The 22,181-nt window shown below is 49.1% G+C and overlaps 1 protein-coding gene across 10 annotated transcripts in view; it reads left to right on the forward strand.

The window, feature by feature from the left end:
• DLGAP4 (DLG associated protein 4) overlaps window positions 1-22,054 on the forward strand; it is a 155,517-nt gene extending 133,463 nt beyond the window's left edge. For 6 of the 10 annotated variants that reach the window (XM_040575450.1, XM_040575452.1, XM_040575451.1 and 3 more), the window contains 6 exons: window positions 13,227-13,588; window positions 14,950-15,041; window positions 15,491-15,900; window positions 17,563-17,654; window positions 19,221-19,373; window positions 20,225-22,054. In XM_040575450.1, the coding sequence (XP_040431384.1) occupies window positions 13,227-13,588; window positions 14,950-15,041; window positions 15,491-15,900; window positions 17,563-17,654; window positions 19,221-19,373; window positions 20,225-20,440 (1,325 nt within the window). In that variant the 3' untranslated portion in view covers window positions 20,441-22,054. Of the gene's footprint in view, window positions 1-2,418; window positions 2,489-12,752; window positions 13,589-14,949; window positions 15,042-15,490; window positions 15,901-17,562; window positions 17,655-19,220; window positions 19,374-20,213 lie in introns of those variants that run through there. The other 4 variants (XM_040575460.1, XM_040575459.1, XM_040575458.1 and 1 more) reach the window with 3 other exon arrangements.
• Window positions 22,055-22,181: the final 127 nt, after the last annotated feature.

Below are 22,181 nucleotides of genomic sequence, written 5' to 3' on the forward strand. Positions count from 1 at the left end.
CACTGAAAAATCCAAAGCCCCTAAGGCAGAGATCACAGCCCTCTTAGTGTTCCCTTCACTGACTAAACATTTCTGCTTCCCCTGCAAAATACCAGGGACTAGTCACCTAACCAGAAGTCTGTTGAAAATTTATTGCAGTCCTGAGTGGTGACTCGTGCCATCTTGCCTGCCCTCCTTTAGTTGCCTCACGCTGTGCCTGGTGTGCCAGCACAGCTGCTCCTTGCTGTTAACTAATGCCCCTCTTCACCCTGGAGGCATCTCTGTCATGGCTGGGCAGAGAACACAAATGGTTGTACAGAGCATTCTGTGGTGTGTTTCTGGATAGAAGCGGTACCATTAGTCCAGAAATAGGTGGCTGATACTCAAGGAGAGTCCTTTGGTTGTGTACTTGTTGCAGGGGGCACTCTTACTATGACTGTAACACTTGAAAGATGCTCCCTTGAGTTCAGGGTCGTCTTCCTGCAGACATGTCCCGTTCTTTTGCTTCTGCAATATGCAGGAACTGAATGTTATTAGCAATGGACAAACAAATGCAAGGCAGTCCCTTTTATCTTAACAGGCAGCAAACAAATACCTGTCAGAAATGCTATCCAGTCAGCTTAGTGCTAGAGATTTGCAAGAATGCTGTGACCAAGGTGGGTACTGAACCAGAGCAACAGGTGCCAAGTCTCTGCAATGTCTGTGCTTGCTTGGCCAGCAAGTGTTGTCCCAGCTAGGAAGCAGAGACCTATTTGTGTGGGTCTGACTTTAATACTGTAGCTCTAGCAAATGTGGCAGTGTTTGCTGCTTAGTGGTGAGGAGACAACTGTGTTAGCTTCTTTGGCTGACCTGTGGTTGGGTTCTAAGGAAGTAGGTATTTCTCATGCCTTAAAGCTAAAAAGTTGTTTTTCTTTCTGCAAAAAAAGCCAGGTAGCAGAAATTTAGTCTAGAAGCCTGTTACAGGCCCCTGGCAGCAGTGAGCTGGGATATGCATGAGGTGTGTCCATGGTATGATGGTGAGTGCTGCTGGAGGAAAGCACTCTGTGTGGGAAGAACGGCCCTGTTAGGGCACATCCATCTGATGCATGTTCATCTCACCAGTGAGGTAAGGCGTGTGTAAGTGGAAATAGCCAGTTTCTGTAGCTATTTGGGTCAGGAAAAGCGACTTGGGCACAAACTGAACTGAGGTCTGGTTGTCTTCCAGAGCTGCTGCTGGTAACAGCTGCTGTGTGATGGAGCAGGGAGCTGGGGTGTGACCTCAAGCTGATTGCTCCTCAGGATGAGGTGTGAGAGATGAGCCTGCTTCCCTTCACCTCTCTTTGATCTCAGCTGCAGATCCAGCTTCCCTTGCTGTGGCCTCTTCGGTTGTGTTCCCTGATGTTGCAGTAATGTTGCATCTGGCTGGGTGTCCCAGCAGTGCTGGTGCTCTGTTCTGGGGCTGGCTTGAGGGGGTGCCCACTGCCTGGGAAGAGATGGGGCAGTGCACACCAGCCCCAGACCTCACTGCATCTGTCCTGGAAGTAAGTGTGGTGGTGTACGTGGTGGTGGAAGAAGCAATGGTATGCAGGCAGTGGTGTGGTGGTGGCCACCTTGCCCTGGCTGCAGTTCAGATGCATGCAAGCACTCTGTGGGGTTTGGTGCTCTATCTGCAGAGCTGTGTCATGGCCAAGGCCTGAGGATGAGGGAGGTGACGGGGGGGAGGAATGTGAGCTTGGGTTTCTCTAACCTCCTCCAGAAGTACTTGCAGCATTCTGGGTATGTGCAGCAGGAGTTGGGCTGTTGTGTGCATGGACTTAAGCAGGGGCTATAACGTGTGCCTGGTGGTGTGTCCTCCCAAATGTCTGCATACAGCTCCTGATGGTCACTGAGCACCACCTGGTGCACATGCTGTCATCTGACTTGAGACCACAGCCAGGGTTGTTATCTGCATGATTACACAGTGACAGCAGCTACATCAAGAAGAGCTGGGGGGAGCTGGTTGGGTGCTGAAGGAGTTGCTCCTGGTGATCTGAGAGCTTCCGAAGGACCCGGGCTGGTCACGCTGCGGGTCCTGGTGGGCACATTCGGCTTCTGTGGAAGCAGCGCACACCTTGGGATGTAGCATGGGCAGGTAATGCTCTGGCAGCACAGCTGTGGATGTAGTGGCTGGTGGGGAGCCTGAGCAAGAGCTCTGCTTCCCACACCACTCCTCTGGCTTGGTCACTGTCAGCTGCTTGTTTCCTTATTTTATTCTATGTAGTGTGGAGATAAGATTTTCTTTTTTCAAAGATTGCTACTGCTAAAATGGGCAAATGGGAAACACTGAAGGAGTACGTATTTACAGCCTTTCCACAAACAATGTATTTAAACAAATATAGTCACTTAAGTTTGCTTTCCAGGAGTGTGGCTTTGTTTAACCAGTGTAAGCCTTCTGTGAAGATGGTCACTTGTTCATTGCAGGAAATGGGAATCGTCATGTGAAGATGCCCATCCTGTCTAGATGGAGATATTTTCCTGTTGACTAATAAAGGTACCTAGATTTCTCTTCATGCCTTAACCAATCTAAGTATCTTCGTCAATTGGCAAATCTTCACCATCAATGAGTATAACCCACCTGTCTCAATGGGGGAAATGTTTTGTGGCCCATAACCTGGTGGGGTGGATGGAGAGGGCTTTAACCTAGGATTGAGGGAGGAGGGGTATACCATTAGGAACACTGAGGTGTTAGGCCAAGGGATTGGGTGGCACCATCTGAGGTAGGAAGGCTAATGGAGCATCTGTGTTGCTCTGGGGAGTGGTGAGGGTTCGGGAGCACATCTGAAATGCTTGTGTATCGATGCCCGCAGTATGAGAACAGATGTGATGAACTGGAAGTTCTGGTCCTCTCCCAGAGTTATGATATCACTGGTATTAGTGGGACTTGATGGGGTGAGCCCCGTGGCTGGAGTGCTGCTGGCTGTTCAGGAGGGACAGGCAGGGCAGGCAGGGTGGTGTTGGGCTGTGTGTAAGGGAGAGATGAGACTACACAGCACTTGCTGTTAGGGATGATGCAGTAGAGACCCTCTGGGTGGGGAGTAAAGGGGAGAGATAGCACAGCAGATGTGGGTGTCTACTACTGACCACCCACCCAGGGCAGCGACATGGATGAGCTATTCTGTAGGAAATCTCCAGATCAGTTGCCCTTGTCCTTATAGGAAATTTCATCTTCCTAGACAAACTGGGAATATAATATTGCTGTGACCAGCAAGCCTGGCATGTTCCTAAAGCATGCTGAAGAAAACTTCCTGCTGCAAGTAGGAAAGGAGTCCTCCTGGGCCTGTTTGAGAATAGAGAAGGGCTTGTGGGAATGTGACAGTAGGTGGCTGTCTTGCCCAGAGTGTTCATGAAATACTTGAATTCAAAATTCTTGGTATAATGAGAAAGGTCAGTGGAGTTGCCACCCTGGATTTTTAAGAGAGCAAACTTCGAGCTACTCGGAGCGCTAGTTCTGTGTCCCCTGAGAATCAGCTCTAGGGGGTTTGGGGTCCATTGGTCACTGGTCAATTTTCAAGAGCCACCTTCTAAAAGCCCAGGAGCAGGCAATCCCCCTGTGTCACAAGTCAAGCAAGCAGGGCAGAAGACTTGCCTGGCTGAACAGGCAGCTCCAGGAACTTGAGCAGAAAAGGAAAACCTGACCTCTGGAAGGAAGGTCTGGCTTCACAGGGAGAGCACGGAGCTGCAGTTTGCTTCTGCTGGGACAAAACAAGAGAAAAACAAAGCTCATCTTGAATTAAATCTGGCCACTGTGGTGTCAGAATTTTAAAAAAAGGGCTCTTTCAAGAATGTCAACAGCAAGAGGAGGCTTAGGGGAAACCTTGGACTGATACTTGATGAAGATGGTCACCCAACAAGTAGGGATGAGGAAAGGGAGGCATTTAATGCCTTTTTTCCTCAGTTTTTAATATTAATATTAGTGACAGATCCCAGGGTGCCTGGTCTCCAAAGCTGGAGGACCGTGACTGGGGGAGCAGTGACTTTCCATCTATGGTCACAGAATGTGTAAGGGAACAGTTGTATCAGATCAACATTCATAAGTCTATGGGATTCTCCCCAGAGTACTGAGGGAGTTAGCAGATGTTAGAGCCTTTCAACAATTTACCAAAGGTCGTGGGAGTCTGGGGGCATCCCTGCTGACTGGCAGGTGGCTGACGTTATACCCAGTGACAAGAAGGGCAGGAGGGAAGACCCAGGAAGCAACAGACCTCAGTCTAACCGGAGTCCCTGGGAAAGTTGTGGAGAAGATTGTCCTGGGGGATATTGAAAAGCACTTAAAGAACAAAGCTGTTATCAGGCATGGTCAAGAGGGGGTCATCAAAGGAAAGTCCTGTCTTAGTAATTTGGTCTCCTATGATAAGGTCACCTGCTTGGTGGATGAAGGGAAGGTGGTGGATGTGGTTTTTCTGGATTTTAGTAAGGCCTTTGATAGTGTCACAGCATCCTTCTGTCCAGCTGTGACACTGCGCTGGGTGATGAACTGTCTTGATGGTAGAGCTCACAGGGCCCTAGTGAATGGGGCTGCATCTGGCTGGTGGCCGATCACCAGCGGCGTTCCCCGGGGCTCATTTCTAGGGCCAGGCCTGTTCAACATCTTTATCAGCGATCTGCCGGCAGGAGTGGGACGGTCCTCAGCAAGTCTGCCGATGGCACTGAACTGGGAGGTGCTGCTGACTCCCTGCAGAGGCCTCGCAGGGGGATCTGGAGAGATGGGAGCATTGGGCAGTCAACAAAGGGAAAGGCCGGGTGCTGCCCCTGGGACGGAGCAGTGCCGGACACGGGCACAGCCTGGGAGACGCGTGGCTGGAGAGCAGCTCAGCTGGATGGGGCCTGGGGGTGCTGGGGACAGCAGCTCAGCAGCAAGCCCTGGCAGCCAAGGGGGAGAAAAAAAACACATTTTGGGGTGCATTAAACACAGCCCAGCCAGCCGGTCAAATGAGGCGATTGTCCCTCTGTTTTCTGCTGGTGGGGCCTCGCCTGGAATACTGCGTGCAGCTCTGGGCCCCACAGTATGAAAAAGATGTTAAGGTCCTTGAAAGAGGAGGGCAACAAAGCTGGAAAAGGGGCTGGAAGGCCTGTCCTGTGAGGAGAGGCTGAGGGCACCTGGGTGGTCCAGTGTGGAGGAAAGGAGGCCAAGAGGCGACCTCGCTGCTCTCTGCGGCTTCCCGAGGAGGTGCCGGTCTCTGCCCCCTGAGGACTGATGGCAGGATGTGCGGGAAGGGCACAAAGCTGTGCCAGGGGAGGGTCAGACCGGGCATCGGGAAAATATTCTGGACTGTGAGGGTGGCCAAAGGTTGGAAGAGGCTTTCTAGCAAGGTGGTTGATGCCCCATGCCTGTCAGTGTTCAAGAGGCATTTGGGCAATGCAGTTGTTACTGTGCTTTAACTTTTGGGTAGCCCTGAAGAAGTCAGAGAGGTGGACTAGATGATCTTTGAAGGCCCCTTCCACATGAGCTGTTCTGAAACAGACCAGCTTCTGGTCAGCTTCTATAGTCCAAATACAGTTTCAGGTAGGCCTGTGTGCTGTGGCCACTGTCTCAAGGGCTAGAAAGACTTTGCTTAAGCACAAGAATAAGGTCTGAAGAGATTGCTGTGAACCATAAAATCAATAAAAATCTGTATTGTGTTAAGTAGCAATTGTTAGTGGGAATCATTTTTACTTGGACTTTCTACAAATAAAACATCCTGCAGTTCATTATAGTTTTAGCTTTGAAGTATTGTGCAAGTTCATGAAAGTAGAGGTCAGACTGTTTGGAATGTGACCGTTCTGGTCCAATTTGCTATTGAAAACTGCCTCTAAATGTATGTACTCCTTAGAGAAGTCCAGAGACATGTGACTAAAACCTATGGGCTTAATGCAACTGAGGCTTCTTGTTTGCTGTAGTATTATTAAGATGTTTCATTTAAAAGGTAAATGAACTTGTAGTGGGAGAGATTATTTGGGAACACACTGCTTCAGGCATGGGGAAATGAGGTCATTTCTTCAGATCTTCCCATGGAGAAAGGGGATGATGCATAGGGCAGGAAAGTGATAGCAATCTGAGCCCTGCTACTACAATTGAGGTAGATCTAACTTGTCCTCACAACTGATTGTGGCTTGCAGCTTTTGAGATGATTTAATAAAAATGAGGATGGCTTGAATGGGTCTTCAAAGCCATGGAAACAATTAGAAATACCACCTGGTTGTATTGAATCAGCAATAGCAACAAAAGAACTGCACTTCATGCCAGACACACACTTGACAGCAATTTCAATGTTTAAATCTAAAACCAAATACCTTGGCAGTGCTGCAGGTACTAAGCAGGTAAGCACTGCCTTGTGGTATTTAAACAGGGGCCTCTTAAAGCAGTGCTGGATTTAATATTCTTTTATGACTCCTGTGCCTTAGTCTTTCAAGATGCAGTTTCCTGATTCTGCAGGAGAAGGAGAGGATCATGGCATGCTCAACTGTTTTTGAGGGTCAGGAATGCTCGTCCAGGCTCTGAAAGTGCATCTCTTCTGCCTGAGGCAAAGTCAGTGGGTATTGCCCAAGCCCCCAAGAGCAGCAGGTAATGTTGTGGGGAAAATGCTAACTTTCAGACATGATGCTTTCTAAAAATAACTACACAAGGAAGACTATGAAAAGACAGTGCTCCCCCAACAGATCAATCATCCACATCAGCTGTGAATTCAAACAACTTAAGCCTTAGGAGATCCTATGGGCAGGATATTTAACTGGAAGCTTAAGCAAAACTTCAACATTTCTTGTTCTTCTGTGCCTTTTTGCGGTGTGGGCTAATGTTCACAAGCAAATTTAGTTGATGGTGCTGTACGCAATGGGCAAACAGCAGAGTAAGATGTATACCTGACCAACTGCCTGTGTGGATTGCAGCTCCACATTACATCACAAACAAATCTCTGGTGGGTTTTTAAATACCGTGGGTTATGACTTCCAGCAGCTCAAGAACTGATAGCTGGTGGGATTGACCTCTAGTAGTCCGTGAGGGCATGCTGCCTGCTCTTGGTGCAGTAGTATCTCCCTTACAGAAACAGCAGGTTGCACTTGGTTTCCTCACAGCATCCTTTTGGCTTCTCTCCTCTTCACATGGATTGAAGAAATGTTGAAACGTGGTTCAGGGTTGCATTGAAGGAGAAGGGAGCTGTTTTAGATGTTTACCCAACTTTGGCTTTTGAAACCCATTTTAGCTAAGGTGTAGTTTCTGGGTTTGCAATCAAAAGTCTGTGCTTTAGGGTTGCAGAGGGCTTCAGTGGGATTTATTTCCAACTGTGCTCATCAAGGCATTCTTAGGAAGATCAGGAGACTTGAAGAACTGTGTTCCTTTTATTTGCATGAGCTCTTAAGAGCCATAAACTCCTGTAGGTCACATAATCAATTCCAACTATGCTTACATTAATGGGCATTTTGCTGGTATGATGGGATTCCCTTCTAACAAAATCTGTGCCCTTCAGCTGGCCAGGACAGTGTGAAACCATCCCCTGGAACAAAAGAAGTAGCTTCTTTGCTCCACATATGTAGCACCACAAAGCGTTCTTACTGCCTGTAGGTAGATGGAAGGCTGAATTTATATTACTGACCCTGAACACCACCAATCTTCCTCAGGAAACTCTACTGCTGCCTTCTGTCTGATGTGCTACCCTCCCCTTGTTTTTCCTAGCTGCAGTATTCAATACCAGATAATTGATTGACTTTCCTAATTGTTACAGTTACATACAGTCCTGTGGGCATAAACAGCAGCTGGGAAACTCAAGCTGTGCTACTTTGTAAGCATGGCAGCAAACCACCACACCACTCCCATGGGTTCTGCCCCAGGCCTGATGGTGTCACAGAGGCTCGCTGTTGGGTGACACGGGGCGCGCTGGGGCCGACTGCCATGTTCAGAACGGCGAGGCCACATCAGGTGGGTATTTTTAATTGGAGGGTCATGCAGGCAGGCTTTCTCCTCTTCCCCTTGGGGTGGTTTTTGCTTGTCTTAGATAGTAGCTGCTACAGCCTCCTGGTACAGTCGCATGTGGCAGCATGAGCTTCCTGCGTTTTGGTGGCATAGAGTCACAGAATGGTTTGGGTTGGAAATGACCTCAAAGACTATCCAGTACCAACCCCACTGCCATAGGGATGCCACCCACTAGATCAGGTTGCTCAGGGCCTCATCCAGCCTGGTCTTGAACACCTCCAGGGATGGGGCATCCACAACCTCTCTGGGCAGCCTGTTACAGTGCCTCACCACCCTCTGAGTGAAGAACTTCTTCCTAACATCCAATCTAAATCTCCCCTCTTTCAGTTTAAAACCATTCCCTCTTGTCCTGTCATTATCTACACGAGTAGAGTCCTGCTCCATCCTTTTTATAAGAACCCTTTAAGTACTGAAAGGTCACAATGAGGTCACCCTGGAGCCTTTTCTTCTCCAGGCTGAACAGCCCCAGCTCTCACAGCCTTTCTCTGTAGGAGAGGTGCTCCAGCCCTATGATCATCTTAGTGGCCCGCCTCTGGACCGGCTCTAATAGCCCCACGACCTTCTTGTGCTGGGGGCCTCAGACCTGGACGCAGGGCTCCAGGTGGGGCCTCACCAGGGCAGAGCAGAGGGGCACAATCACCTCCCTCCCCTGTCACCACCCCTCTGGTGATGCAGCCCAGGATGCAGTTGGCCTTCTGGGCTGCAGGCACACACTGCTGGCTCATGTCAAGCTTCTCATCTGCCAGAACCCCCAAATCCCTCTCTGCAGGGAGGAGTAGCCTGCTTTAAAAAGGGGCTTTTCCTGTTGCGTTGTTCTGGCTGATCCTGTATTGCTGGGATGAGATGTACAGATTGGACATGAGACTGGCCCAGAAATTGATCTAACTATTCAAGACGGTGCTCTTCTGGCGGCTAGCCCTGGCAAAGTGATGGTGTGGGTGCTCTTTACCCATGGGATGCTTGATGGCTTCTGTTTCTGTGCTCTGGAGAGCTGGCCGGGCTCCACCTACCTGACTCCACTCCAGCAGCAGCCACCATCATTGCTGTGCTCCAGCAGCCAGCCGTGAGCTCAGCGCCTGAGCAGATGCATGCACAGGCTGCTCTCGCACTCCCTAGCGCATGTCTGGAGTTGAACTTTCTTCCTCCACTTGCCAGAGCAGTCATCAGAGAGTCATCCCACGTGAGCAGGTGTATGTGCAGATGAGCTATTTCACCACGCACCCAAGAGGCCATTCAGGTGTACAGCTGGGGAGGAATGCTCTCCTGGCCATGCTGACATGAGTGCTTCACCAGTCTAGCCTGGTGGCTACATAGGTGTAGCCAAGACTTGTCCTGAAAGGGTAGAGCAGGCAAGCATCTGTAACAGTCAAGTTTTAACTTGACCAGATCTACAGCATCTGAAGGAGGTGTTGGGATGTCCAGCAGGGATCATGGGGAAGAGGGGGCAGGCATGCAGTAGTTGGTGCTCTAGCGTCTCCCTGCCTCTTGCTGAGCTGGCGATTCATACGGACGACAAACGAGATGCAGAAAAGCAGTGCTGTGGGCAGAGGTCAGCTCTGTGCTGCGGTTCAGCCTGTACAAGTGGTGCCATCTGATCTAGGGTTTCTGCTGAACTGAGCGTCCCAGTGGTGAGACCGATTGGCTTGGAGATACTGAACAGTTCTGACCTAGTGTTGCTTGAGCATCTGCAGCAAGTCCCGCTGCTGCCCTAATGTATGAGTTTGCACCCTGCTGAGGAAGGGGGTGGCGTGGGACTGGTGAGTGGGAAGGGAATGTGGGTACCGCTGTAGTCATCAGTTAGCGGTGACCGTGCAGTGCAGGGGCACACTGTTTACATGACTGAACGATTGGCTGGAAGATGCATGTAGCTGTGTTTTGGCACGTAAATTTAACAAGTTGCAGCATTTGTATCTGACCTTCTAGGAAATGACTGTGGGTGGTTTTCAAAGTGCATAAGAACTTCCTGTCCTGGCTGGACGCACAGCAGCTGTGGGCTCAGGCTGCCCTGAGCAGTTTATATGGCTTGTGCCAACACAAGGAATAGTACCAGGAAGAGGTCAAGCTGAATTGTCCTGGTTATATTTCAGCTGCATGGCTCCCTATTGCATGGCCCACAAGGCTGCAAGAGGGACTCGTGTCAGAAGGTGGTGTAGGGGCTGGGATGAGCAGTTAGGAGAGGTTCTGCTCTTGTGGCCATCAGGACACTGCTCAATTTGTTCTGGACTTCTGTGTATTACGGGCAGGAGGGAACAGGTATTAGCTTTGTCTTTCTGAGTTCCTGTTTGGATTCACGCTGAAAGGCAGCCTGCTTGGCAGCCTCACAGGCTCCGTAGTTCTCCTGTAGCAGCAGGACCATTACAGGGCTTCTCAGCATCTTCAGGCACATAAATACTTCTGGAAACATAAATCATCTCCTCCTTCTCTGTAACCCCTTCCTTTTAGCTCCCTTTGGAATGGAACATGTAGCTATTAATGTGGTAGGTATGGGGATATGCAACAAGTCAGCAATGCACAATGTGTAGCTGTGCAGTCTCCCTGCAGAGGATATGGCTGTGCTACTGGGGGTGCTTGGGACTGGCTCTGACCCCATCAGAGACTGAGGCAGGCCCTGGGACACCCTGCAAGTGCTTACAGCAGAAGTTGACTACACAGGGACCTTTCTGGGGAGAAAAAGGAGGAGTCGGGAGGCTCAGGTCACCTGAAACATCACTTCCCGCACCTGTATGCAATTCTAATCAGGGTCATTCGTTGCTTCTCATTTATTAGTGCTGAAACTACTCAAGAAGCAGAGAGCACCCTGTGGTGGGCTGAGCCAGAATTGTTCATGGCTGTGTCCAATTGCCCTAAAAAATATCTGTCAAATGTGCTATTGTGAGCTCCCTGGGGCATGCAGGCAGTGCAGTTTGTTGGAAGGTGACGTTGGGAAGCAGCAGGACCTGCCCTCACAGACCCCAGGTGGATGGAGGACTCCTGACCTGCTTCTGATCCGGTACTTGATTTATTAATGTGCCAGTGGCTACTTTGAGGGTAGAAATGATGAAATTGTCGTCAGTATTGTATAATGACAGCGATCTGTGAGGTATCTCTATCTGTGCATCCCTCACTATATCAGCAGATTTAGGGTTAAGGGTTATGGGGAGGTTACGTATGTTATGTATGTATGCTGGGGCTTCTAATTTGGGGTGTAAAGCTTAACTGATATGGATTGGTGCAAGGAACCCAAGAGAAATGATAGCTCCTGCAGTCCTCAGGTCCGTACCAGGAGAACATGTAGTAATTGGATTGGGGTTTGTACAGCCCATCTGTATTGCTGCGGGACGTATGGACCGGTGCTGGTTCCTGTTGGTCAAGGGCTAGGAGGGAGGTGCGTGGAGTGGTGGGAGGCATGGGAGGTCAGTTTGAAGGGCAGGGCCCCTGTGGCGGGGTTACCCTGCGACCTAAGCAGCTCTGGTCCTGCTGTTCCCTCCATGGACTCGGCACACCACAGCCACACAGACCTAGCAGCCCCTTAGAGGGCTCCTGGGGGGTGAATTGATGGCTGGGATTGCCGTGCAAGGAGAAAGGATGGTGTGGGCCTTTGTCATTATTAAGAGGAAGATTGTTAGCTTATTTGACAAGCTGCTCAGCCCACGAAGGGGCTCGGAGGCAATGGCAGGAGGGGGAGCCCACATAAGACCCTGCTGGGCTACTGCCAGGCTCACGCCAGGGGCCACCAGCCCATCACAGCTCCATCCGTGTGAGCTCGAGTGTAGGGGCACACAACAGCGGGAGGGAACCCAAAGCAAGGACTCCTGGGGACGGAGCTCTCCCAGGGCTGTCCCAGAAGAGCCACCAGCCTGGTGGCCAGGCACGGCACCCGTCACCATGAGCTCTCTGGGTCTCGTGGGCTAAGGGAATCGCTGCCACAGGGTGCGACACGTTCTGGGGGCACAGAGGAAAAGCGGTTTGGAATGACATAGGACTTGCTAGACCAAAGGTGGGATAAGGGCAGGGATTTAGGAGATCTGATCAAGAGTGGGGAAATAGAGGGGTAAAGGGATAAAAGAGGGCAGCTGCACGTGTCTAGTCATCTGCTCAGTGTGCTTGCCTGGCTATGCCTTGCCCTGGCCAGCACAACCCGTGCTGTCTCCATATCAAAGTCTTTCCTACCCTGCCCCGGATGAGGGCCCTGCTCTGTGCTTGCAGCAGCTGGGGCTGCGGGGGTGCTGCTCACAGGGTCCTCGTGTCCCCAGGGCAGTGACCAGAGCAGTGCAGGTGTGTGTGCTTGCTGGGAAAGGCCAAGCCAGGTGAGCCAGGGAGTAGGTGACGAAGCCTGGGAACAAGGGGGTGAGGCGGCCCTGGGGCGAGAGCACCCGGTCCTGTGTACGTGTGATGGCCTGTACCGCGGCTGGGCTGTTACTTCAGCCTCAGGCTCATGTCCGGACATCGGGGACTGGGATCCAGAGGCCAGCTAGTGGGCAGATGAAGTGAGCCCAGCTGCTGGAGGGGCCACCTTGATGAAGCCATTGCTGCTGTCACTTGTTTGTTTAGTTGCTCTCGTCTGATGTGTGGCTGGCCATGTATGTGTATATATACATATGCAGTCGATGTGTTTTCTGTGTGTGTTCCTCCTGGGAACACATCTTCAGCCTCATTGCTGGTTGGACCTGGGAATGTGGAGCAGCACTGTCTGGCCTGTCTCAGGCTGTTAGATCCAGCACGATGTATTTTGCTGTAAATGCATAGCAGATAAGTTTTTAAGGTACTTCACAAACGTTCATTCCTACCATCAACATCTAATAAACTTTATGGCTTCTTTCCATTTTTATAGGAAAAACCACCACCCTGATCCAGACTCTGAAATTTGTCAACTGATGGGACAAAGAGCTGAGACACTTGGCTGTACTAGGACACTAAAACATAGGGCTTAGCCGAACAGAATTCCCCCACCGTGGAGGCTTGTACTTGCTAAACCTTGTAGCATCCTTGGGAGGCTTCTCTGTACCTCTTCTCTGCTTCTAGCCTTTCACCCATCATGGAATTTCTTTTGACTTCTTTTGCAAGCTAGCTCTGGCTCTGCCTTTTGCTTCCCAGTATGCTTTGGTTTGGGTTACCCAGTGTGAGTTGCTGGCTGTAGGCTGTTTCTGCATTTCTGCCTCCAGCTTCTAGTTGGAGGCTCTTCTTGGATGTCGTGACTGACCTGCTTTTTCTTTCTCTTTTACTGTGTTTCTCCCTCTCTCTCTCTCTCTCTCTCTCTCCAATCTGTCTCTTGCATTCTCCGTTCTTCCCACCTCCGTCCCTGCAGGTTCATCATGCCTAGTGGCATATAAAAAGACTCCACCTCCTGTCCCACCTCGGACCACATCAAAGCCGTTCATCTCTGTCACTGTGCAGAGCAGCACTGAATCGGCGCAGGACACCTACCTGGACAGCCAGGACCACAAGAGCGAGGTGACCAGCCAGTCAGGGCTGAGCAATTCTTCAGACAGCTTGGACAGCACCAGGACACCCAGCGTGACACGGGGCAGTGTCGTGACTCCAGCAAGAGACGCTCCAGAATTACCACAGAAAAATGCAACCTTGAAAAGTGACAAAGGGACTCTGACTAGCGAAGAGCCTAAAGTGGAAAACGTCCCCAAGAGAAAGCTGTCGTCTATAGGAATACAAGTACGGAATAGTTTGTTTTCCTTTGTGTCCTAAGGAACGTACTTAGTCCATCCATTTAGCATGTGCATTTTGTGTGACCAGGTGTGCATCTGAACTCACTTAGAATAGCAAGAGAATAGCTTGTCAGACTAACTTCCCATGCTCCCGGGGTGAAATACAGTAGAAGGTGTTCAAAGCAGACCAGAAAGGAATAAATTATTTTAGTACAAAATTAAAACATTTCATAAAGCAGTGGGACCCTGTTAACCCAGTCTCTCTCTAAAGAGGCCTTTCGCTGCTGGTACACCTGCACTGATCCTGTGCTCTGTACTTGTATTACATAGCGTCAGTCTGCTCCTTGTCCCTCATGGTTCTTGGGACAACTTTCTTCTGAGTGGTGGGCTCTTCTACTTGCTGTCTGTGTGGTGTGGGCTGCTGCAGTGTGAGTTGGTCCCAGGGCTGTAGGCAGGCCGGGAGCACTTCCTTGGTGGCTGGCTGTGCCAGTGGGTTGCTACTGCTCCTGCTGGAAGCATTTAACTCTGTGGAAATTGATGGTAATGAGCTGTAGGTTATACAGTCAAATGAGATCCCATTGAGTAGCATAAATCCATGCTTTTATTCAGCAAAGGTTATCATCTGCAACTGCCAACCTTTTCTTGAGAACAGATTTCCCAGGTACAGATGGCTGGTCCCTGCAAGCAGTGGTTCTGTCCCAAAGTGCTGGCTCCGTGCTGCAGGTTATAACCTGCAGGTGGGAACTTGGGCACTCGGGCAAGTCCGAATGTGGGAGCTGGGCGAGGCTTCTTTGTGTGGCTAGCAGGGCAAGATGTGTTAAAGAGCAGTAAGCAAGAGAAGTTGCATTGGAGATGCTGATTTCTCTTTGTTTTCTGAGATGGTTCCTAGGCCACCTGCCCTGCAGCTGGATTTCCTTTCTAAAACCTTCTAAGCCTCTTATCCAGGGCTATGGAAGGTGTCAGTCCCTGGGAGAGAGGAAGCTGGGTTTTGCTGTCAGCCTTAATCAGATCGGTGCCCTCTCAGGAAGCTCCCTGGTTTTGGCCAGTCTCTCACCTGCCACATGCAGATGCTCCCTTGGGCACACGCAGCCCTTCCCCAGCCACTGCTGTGCAAACAGCAGCAGGTGTTAGAGCCAGGTGCCCGCAGAGCAGACGCCTCGCAGCAGCCCTGGTGCTGGTACAGCCCTGGTGCTCGAGTGGAGGCAAACATGAGCAGCAGCCTTGCGCCTCTCCTAGCACAGCCCTCCAGTTGACGTGCGGTCTGCAAGCTGTGTGTGTGTGCGTGCAGCAGCCCTCCTGGTCTACTGACGTGAATTCCAGCAGCAAGTTCTTGTGTCTGTTTTTGTCTGTATTTTTTTGTTCAATAAGGTTGACTGCCTTCAGCCAGTGGCAAAAGAGGAGCCTCCTCCACCAGCCACCAAATTCCAGTCCATCGGGGTACAGGTAGAGGACGAGTGGCGGTAAGTGAAAGACGCAGGCTTTTGCAATTCTTACTCTTTTCTTTTAAATTGCGCTTCCCTCTAGTTTTGCTTAGACCTCCTCCTTCTCCCGTTCTTTGTTCTAATGTGAGTGGGGTAGAATGGGGGCCCATGGAGAGCTCTTCCTCTGCAGCACACACCGCTGAAAACAGCACTTGTTCTGTAAACAGCCAAATCAATGGGAGTTTGAAATAAAAAGTCCAAGATGTAATTATAGATGTGCATCAGTCCTCTCATCTGAATGGCCTATTGCAGTAAGCAGGCAACCTTATAATTCTGTCTGTCTGAATGTGTGGTGTGTGTTTGTGTGTGAGGAGGGGCGGGGGAAAGCTCAGCTGCAGCCTTAATAAGCAAATGCATTTCATTGTTGGTGTGTGCAGCCAGCCCAGTTGTGTTCTGCTATTTAATGCGTTTGGTTCTGATCTCTCTAGAAACAGCCACTCTCGCAGTATGTCCTCCAAACAGGACACAGACTCTGACACGCAGGAACCTAATAACTCTAGCTGTAAATCATCTGAGAGAGGTGTTGCTGAGTGCCCCCAACACAACAACTCTGTTAGTGTTGATACCAGTACCAGGCAACCAGCCAAGCCCTCACAGATGAAGAGAAACCTCTCCTATGGAGATAACAGTGACCCAGCCCTGGAACCTTCCTCTCTCCCTCCTCCTGACCCTTGGCTTGAGACATCCTCCACCTCGCCATCAGAACCCATACAGCCAGGAGCCTGCCGGCGGGATGGGTACTGGTTTCTGAAGCTGCTTCAGGCAGAAACAGAACGTTTAGAAGGCTGGTGCCGCCAGATGGACCAGGAGACCAAAGAGAACAATCTCTCTGAAGAAGGTAGGTGCTGCCAGCCTCTGGATGCTAAACTGGAGCAGCCTAGCAGCTCTTCCTTTGAGAAAGAATTAAAGCCAAGTATTGGTTTAGCTTTCTGTGGTTAGATGACTGATTACCCACAGGGTAATGGCGAAACCTGGAGGTGAGGGTGGGACAAGAAGCAGTCTGTCCTTGAAAAGGATAGGAAAGGATAAGGCAACTTTCTCTAGCAGATCGGGTGAGAAATAATACTAAGATGCAGCAGAGAAGACTTCAGAAGCTGTCATCATCCACTGACAAGTCAAAACAGCTGAAAGCTTGACTAAATTGCTTTTAGGGAGGCTGTGAGATCTTTGTCCCTGCCTAACCCGTTGTAGTTGAGTGGACAGGTGAAAGTTTACTTGGTGGTGGGGCAGAAGGAACTGTGACTGCTGAGCCTGCCTCATTGGGCTTGTCTTAACAGCAAAGAGGAGGTTTCTTCATACAGGAACACTTTAATGAGTTCACACTAAATACACCAAAAGTACATGTACAGGAAACATAAGGCCACTTGACTTTGTTGGGTTCAGCCCAGTTGGGCTTGTTTCATTATTTTAAAATGAGTTGGCAAAAATTGTACTGTTTACAATTAAAATCATGCCTAGATGCATACAGAGTGACAAAAGCGGGTAACTAGGCTACAGGGGGCATGATCTTTGGGGCCTGTAAATATCTGAGAAAGTTGAAACGATCATGAGATTTGGTTATAGCTCGCTGTCACTGCTCGGGGGTGGGGGGGGGGCAACTAATCTCTAATCCTATTGTGCAGCGATGCTGCACTGGCTGCCAAGCTGGACAGGCAGTGCCAGGGTTCTGGTTGCCTCAAGGGGGTGGGGTGTATCAGGTCGCCCTGTCAAGAAAAGACAGGGAGACTGACCTTAAGAGCAATCTCCTAGCAGATTCTGTAACAGAGAGCGTAGTGTATATAAAGAAAGCCCAGCTTACGGCTGTCTGGCCAAGCACAGATCTATAAACATTCAGAACCAATTCAGTAGATGCTGCAGCAGGCCAGGGAGGAGAAAAAACATTTCATCCCTTTTCATGATGTATTTGCACACGCTGTGGGCCTCTCAACCCTGCCTTTGGAATGGAAAAGCCCGTATTCAGTGTTCTTCCATTACAGAGCAGAAGAATGTTGCTATTCTCAAAGGTTTCTTGGAGACTCGCTAAGAGCAGCATAAAGTCCTGGATATTAAAAACCCTTGCCAGTCAGTATTTGAATTCCTTCTGGTAAATGGAGATCAGAGACAGTTTTCCTGCCCCTTGCCATCTTTGCTTTGTACGCGACCAGAAGAGCAGGTAATGATTTGTGAAGCAGGTGCCGGCAGATCTACTCACTGAGGTGGTGCTTGTGGCTTGTTTGATGGGCTGAAGCCTGCTTAAGGAACTTCCCGCAAGCTCTGATGCAACGATCTCGGTCTGTTGGCCTGCTTTTGGCCTGCTCTAGAAGGAGCAATAATAGATTGCAAAGCCAATAACAGACTGCAGTTTCAGTGCAGCTTCTGTATCTGAGAACAGTTAGTTCCTTGGGGATCTCTGAAACTCCTAATGACTCAAGAGTGTTTCTTGCTCCAGAAACACTTGAATTTGTTGCTCTGTTTGATGGTCTGTTCAATTGAGGTCCTTTTTTTCCCCCCACTACTGCAGTCTTAGGAAAAGTCCTGAGTGCAGTGGGCAGTGCACAGCTACTAATGTCACAGAAGTTCCAGCAATTCCACGGCCTCTGTGAACAAAACTTGGTGAGTCTGGTTCTTTTTCCTGTTTGTTTGGGAGGGTGATGCATCTGTTTCAACAGCACAACAGGAACGCTATCAGGTATTAATTAACAGGCTGCTGTCAGTGGAACAGGGTTGCAGGGCAAGGCCAAAGCAGCTGTATAGCCTACAACCTGACCACCATGCCACAATGGATGAAAGCTGTTTTTAAATAGCAGATGAGCAGTGGGAGGCTGATTGGGCAGTTCTTAGGCTGTGTTCTGTTCAGGGATGAGTGTTTGCAGTTTCCTTTTGGTGCTCATGCTATCACAGGAATTTTCTTGAGCTGTCATCAGGGTACACCAAATGCATTGAGTCTCTCTGTAGCTCTGGTATGTCAGCTAGCCATTCTGCTGCGTGTCCTGGAAACCAACTCTCCTTTGTTACTTCCAAAGGACTTTTTGAGGTGAACCACAGATTTTGCCAAATGGGGGCAGTGTTTGAAAAGGCCACTGTTCCTCTCCAAATATGCTTGCTTTGCATGTAGTTTATGTGGATGGTTACTGTCCCAATATGATTGTCCCTGGTTGGTCACAAAGCACTGTTTGAATTGGATCTCTTTGAATGTAATGCAAAGGCTTGCCCTTGCTGAGATCTCAATGGAGATAACTTAGGGATGAGTGAGAATCTGGGTTTTGGGTTTTTGTTTTTCTCTTTTTTTCCCCCCCTCAAGCTTTATCATGGCATAGATTTTGCAAAATTCTTGAGGTCCATTCTCCCTTATTTGAGAAGGAGGGGGGATGAAGCGCTGGGCATCTCTTTGCTAATCTCTGGCTGAACATGGCTGAGAGATTAGCAGCAACACCACCAGCAGCCAGGCTTTCAGCAATGTTCTGTGCTGAAGCTTTTCTTTAACACTTTGTGCTGTGTTGCTCAGATTTGATCCTGTGCTTCCCTGAGACAATGCAGGCTTATGATGGCAGTTCATATGCCTGAGAATTGGGGAAATTCTGTTTATAATGGGGAAAAACTTACTTTAGCTACTTAGTTTTTCAACCTAGCCTGAGAAATACTGGTACTGTCTCAGGGGCATGTAGCAAAGTGATCTGAAACAATTTTGAATTTTGCTTGTGAGAAGACCAGCATGCAATTTCTCCAGGTGTCAGAGCTGTGTTTTGCATTGTGCTGTATCAATTTCCATTGTTACGCCCCTTGAAGTTATGATCTGAGTACAAAACTGTGTTCTAGCTCAATCATATGCTGGGGAGCTTCAGCTGGATGTTACTGCTGTGGGGCTAGACTAACGACGGATGCTCTGGGGAGAAGAGTCCTATTGCTTTTCACTACAGTGCCTTTTCAGGATTACATTTCAGGCTCCTATAGGAGAAATGTCATCAGGATTTCTGCTTCCTGTTTGCTACAGAAATATTTTTGACTGTAAATGATGGTCATATGCCTCTACCCACTTTGGGCTGGTGTTTCCTGTGTGTTCCTGAAGTTTCAGTCATTGGGCAGCTGTAAGGTTTAAAAGGGGTATATATGTACCCTGTGCAGACTGCTGTACGTGTCAAGAAGGTGTATTCTAACATGCTTTTATGCTTTCCCTGGTAGAATCCTAATGCCAATCCCAGACCCACAGCCCAGGACCTAGCTGGGTTTTGGGATCTCCTGCAGTTGTCCATTGAAGACATCAGCATGAAATTTGATGAGCTCTACCACCTGAAAGCTAATAGCTGGCAATTGGCAGAGACACCGGAGAGAAAGGTGAGTGTGGGGCAGTTTGGAGTGGCCAGAGCACCTTGCAGACAGTTTAGGTACCTGACATCAACTCCTGTCTGTAATCAGAAAATCTGTAGGACCTTTACCACCTTCTAGTTATGCAGTGTAATCTCTCCATAAAATAGAGCTGCCTCTGATAATGCTTTTAGCACTTGTACTATAAGATTGCATCTATCAGCCATCTTCCCCGCGCATGCAGTCACAGCCTTGTAATGCATTGAGAACATTCCTCTTGAGTAATAGTGGAAACAATTTTGTACAAGAGGAAGAATATTACGATGGGGGGAGAGAAGTGGTGCTTTTAAAGCAGTGATGCAGAGGAGGCCTCTAGTGTTAAAAGCACTGCATAAGTAGGTTGCAACTATTCCTGGTATTTGGGTGGTATAAAAAGCATCTACTGGAGCCTTTTGAAAATTCAGGATGGGCTGTGTCCCAGGGCCAGGCTGCTTTACCAGATATGAGGGGAGGAAAGAGTGCTATGGCTGCAAGCAGGACAGTGTGTTAAAATTTTGCAGTTCCAGGTGAAGTTCAGTCTTCATGTTGTCTGCTGTACCCTGACCCACAGCTGGGCTACAGACATAGCCAGAAAACTCCAGTCTGGGCCACAGAACACCCCTCTGTACTATGAAGTACAAAATGTTCCAGTTCTAGAAGTTGGGAAAGCTGAATTTATGATGAGTGTCTTGCTTGGGAAGTGCTCCTGCTTCTTTCACCTGACACTCCACAATCTCATTACTTGGTCCCTCAGGACATGAGTCCCCACCATAGCAGAGAGCAAGCTTCTGTATGTGCATTTTTATTTTATGTTTGGGTTTTTCCTTACTGTCTCCCTAAAGGAAGAGAAGAAACCACCCCCTCCAGTGCCAAAGAAGCCAGCCAAGTCCAAATCCCAACTGAACCGGGACAGAGCCTCTGATTCAGACAAGCAGCGCCAGGAAGCTCGCAAGCGTCTCATGGCAGCCAAGCGGGCTGCCTCTGTCCGGCAGAACTCGGCCACGGAGAGCGCAGACAGCATCGAGATCTACGTCCCTGAGGCACAGACCCGCCTTTGAGCAAAGGGGCAGAGGAAGGAACCGCGTGGTTTTTATAAGTCATTAAAAAGGAAAAAAAAAAGGTTCTCTCTAAACTAGTGTGATTTATTCAGTCTAGAGACAATGAGCCATCCTTGAAAAGGGCTCCTGAGTTGGCTTTTTTCTCTCAGCTTTAAGTAATGAAGATTTTAAAAAAAGAAAAAAAGGAAAAAAAAAAGAAACATACCCCTCGTTTTCTCACTGGCTGTGGTGTTGCTGAACGGACTGAACAGACTCCTGGAAATTCCAGCCCCTCAACTTGGAACTTCAATATTTTACTTGTTCTATCTAATGAGAATTATTAGCTTGTTTACAAGAAGAGGACAACAAAAAACATGAAGCCTTGAGCACTTGCCATGCTATGTTCTTCCTCCTCCTTAGTTCTGTTCTTTCATCCTTTATTTTTCCCCCTTCTGCTCCCTTTCTCCTACCCTCTGCATGGCTTTGTTTACTGTGTTAGAAATAACCTCTCTTCCACAGAGCTCCTGAAGAGAACACCTATTCAGTGTGTACTACTGTTGCACTCTGCTAGCAAGCAGCCTTTCTTGGGTTTTGTTTTCCTTTTGATGGGGATATTGGGGTGGGGGGAGAAGGGGTGGGAAGGGACAGGGCCATGGGTTTGTATTCCTGTTTTAATGAAGTGAGAGGATGACAGGACCTGTGGAATGTAATGCAGAGTTGCTGAAATGCAGTACAGAAGCAAATGTGCAATAAGCTGGCAAAGAGGGGCAGGGATGGTGGTTGGCTGGCTGATCCCGAGAGCAGTACCCTACCCCAGGCGCAGGAGGGGAACGGAAGGACCACAGAGCAACTACGGACATGATCCCCACATGCTTCACTTTGATATTTTTTTTTTCCTCTTCCCTGCCCTTCACAAAATTATTTTCCCTGAATTGCTTGTTGAGAAAGAAGCTGCTACACTATGGGACCTGTTTCAAAGTGGCTGGGGCAGGGGAGGGCTGGGTTGAGTGTGCTGGTATTTCAGGGTGGGAGGACTGGGTTTTGTACAAAGAGGAAGGCAGGGGTAGCTGAGAGTAGGCTGCCTGCCTGTACGTATGTGTACATATGCACATATACAGTTAGTAGTACCTGTACATTTAATTCATACACACGTATACATGCCCACACACACAGTGCAGACGGTGTAGTAAAAGCACCTTGGTGAGAATGGGCATATGTATAGCATATATTTTTACATGTACTATATCTAGATGTGTGTAAAAGTGTGTGTAAAAATATATACCCTGTGTGTAATCAGATGACTATTTTTTCCTTATCTTCCTGCTCTTTGGGTAGAGAAGGGTTGCTAAATATTTTTTAGCCCATTTTTCCCCTTTGTAGGCCTCCTTTTCAGTCTGACTTCTTGAAGCCAGGACTGCCACCACCCAGTTCTTTGCCACCCCCTCAAAATAAGCATCTGGTCCCATCCTGAGCGATCTTGCTGGGGATTTTTTGTTGTTGTTGTTCACTCGTTGGGATGAGTTGGGAGATAGCGTGCTACTTTCACGGGGGTGGGGGTGGAATCCCAAAGAAGTTTCAGCAAGGGTGTTGGTGATCCAGAAGGCAAAAAATAAATAAAAGTGAAATCTTGAACGACGCCCGAGTGAACGTGGTCTGTTGTGCTGTCCTGTGCGGTGCTCCCGCTGCCATCAGGCATCGAGTGGGATCCCACCGCACCCAGGCCGCGACGCAACCCACGTTTAACGTTGGGCTCTGGGGATGG

This window comes from Cygnus olor, chromosome 16 (genome assembly GCF_009769625.2).
Source record: "Cygnus olor isolate bCygOlo1 chromosome 16, bCygOlo1.pri.v2, whole genome shotgun sequence".
NCBI lineage: Eukaryota > Metazoa > Chordata > Aves > Anseriformes > Anatidae > Cygnus > Cygnus olor.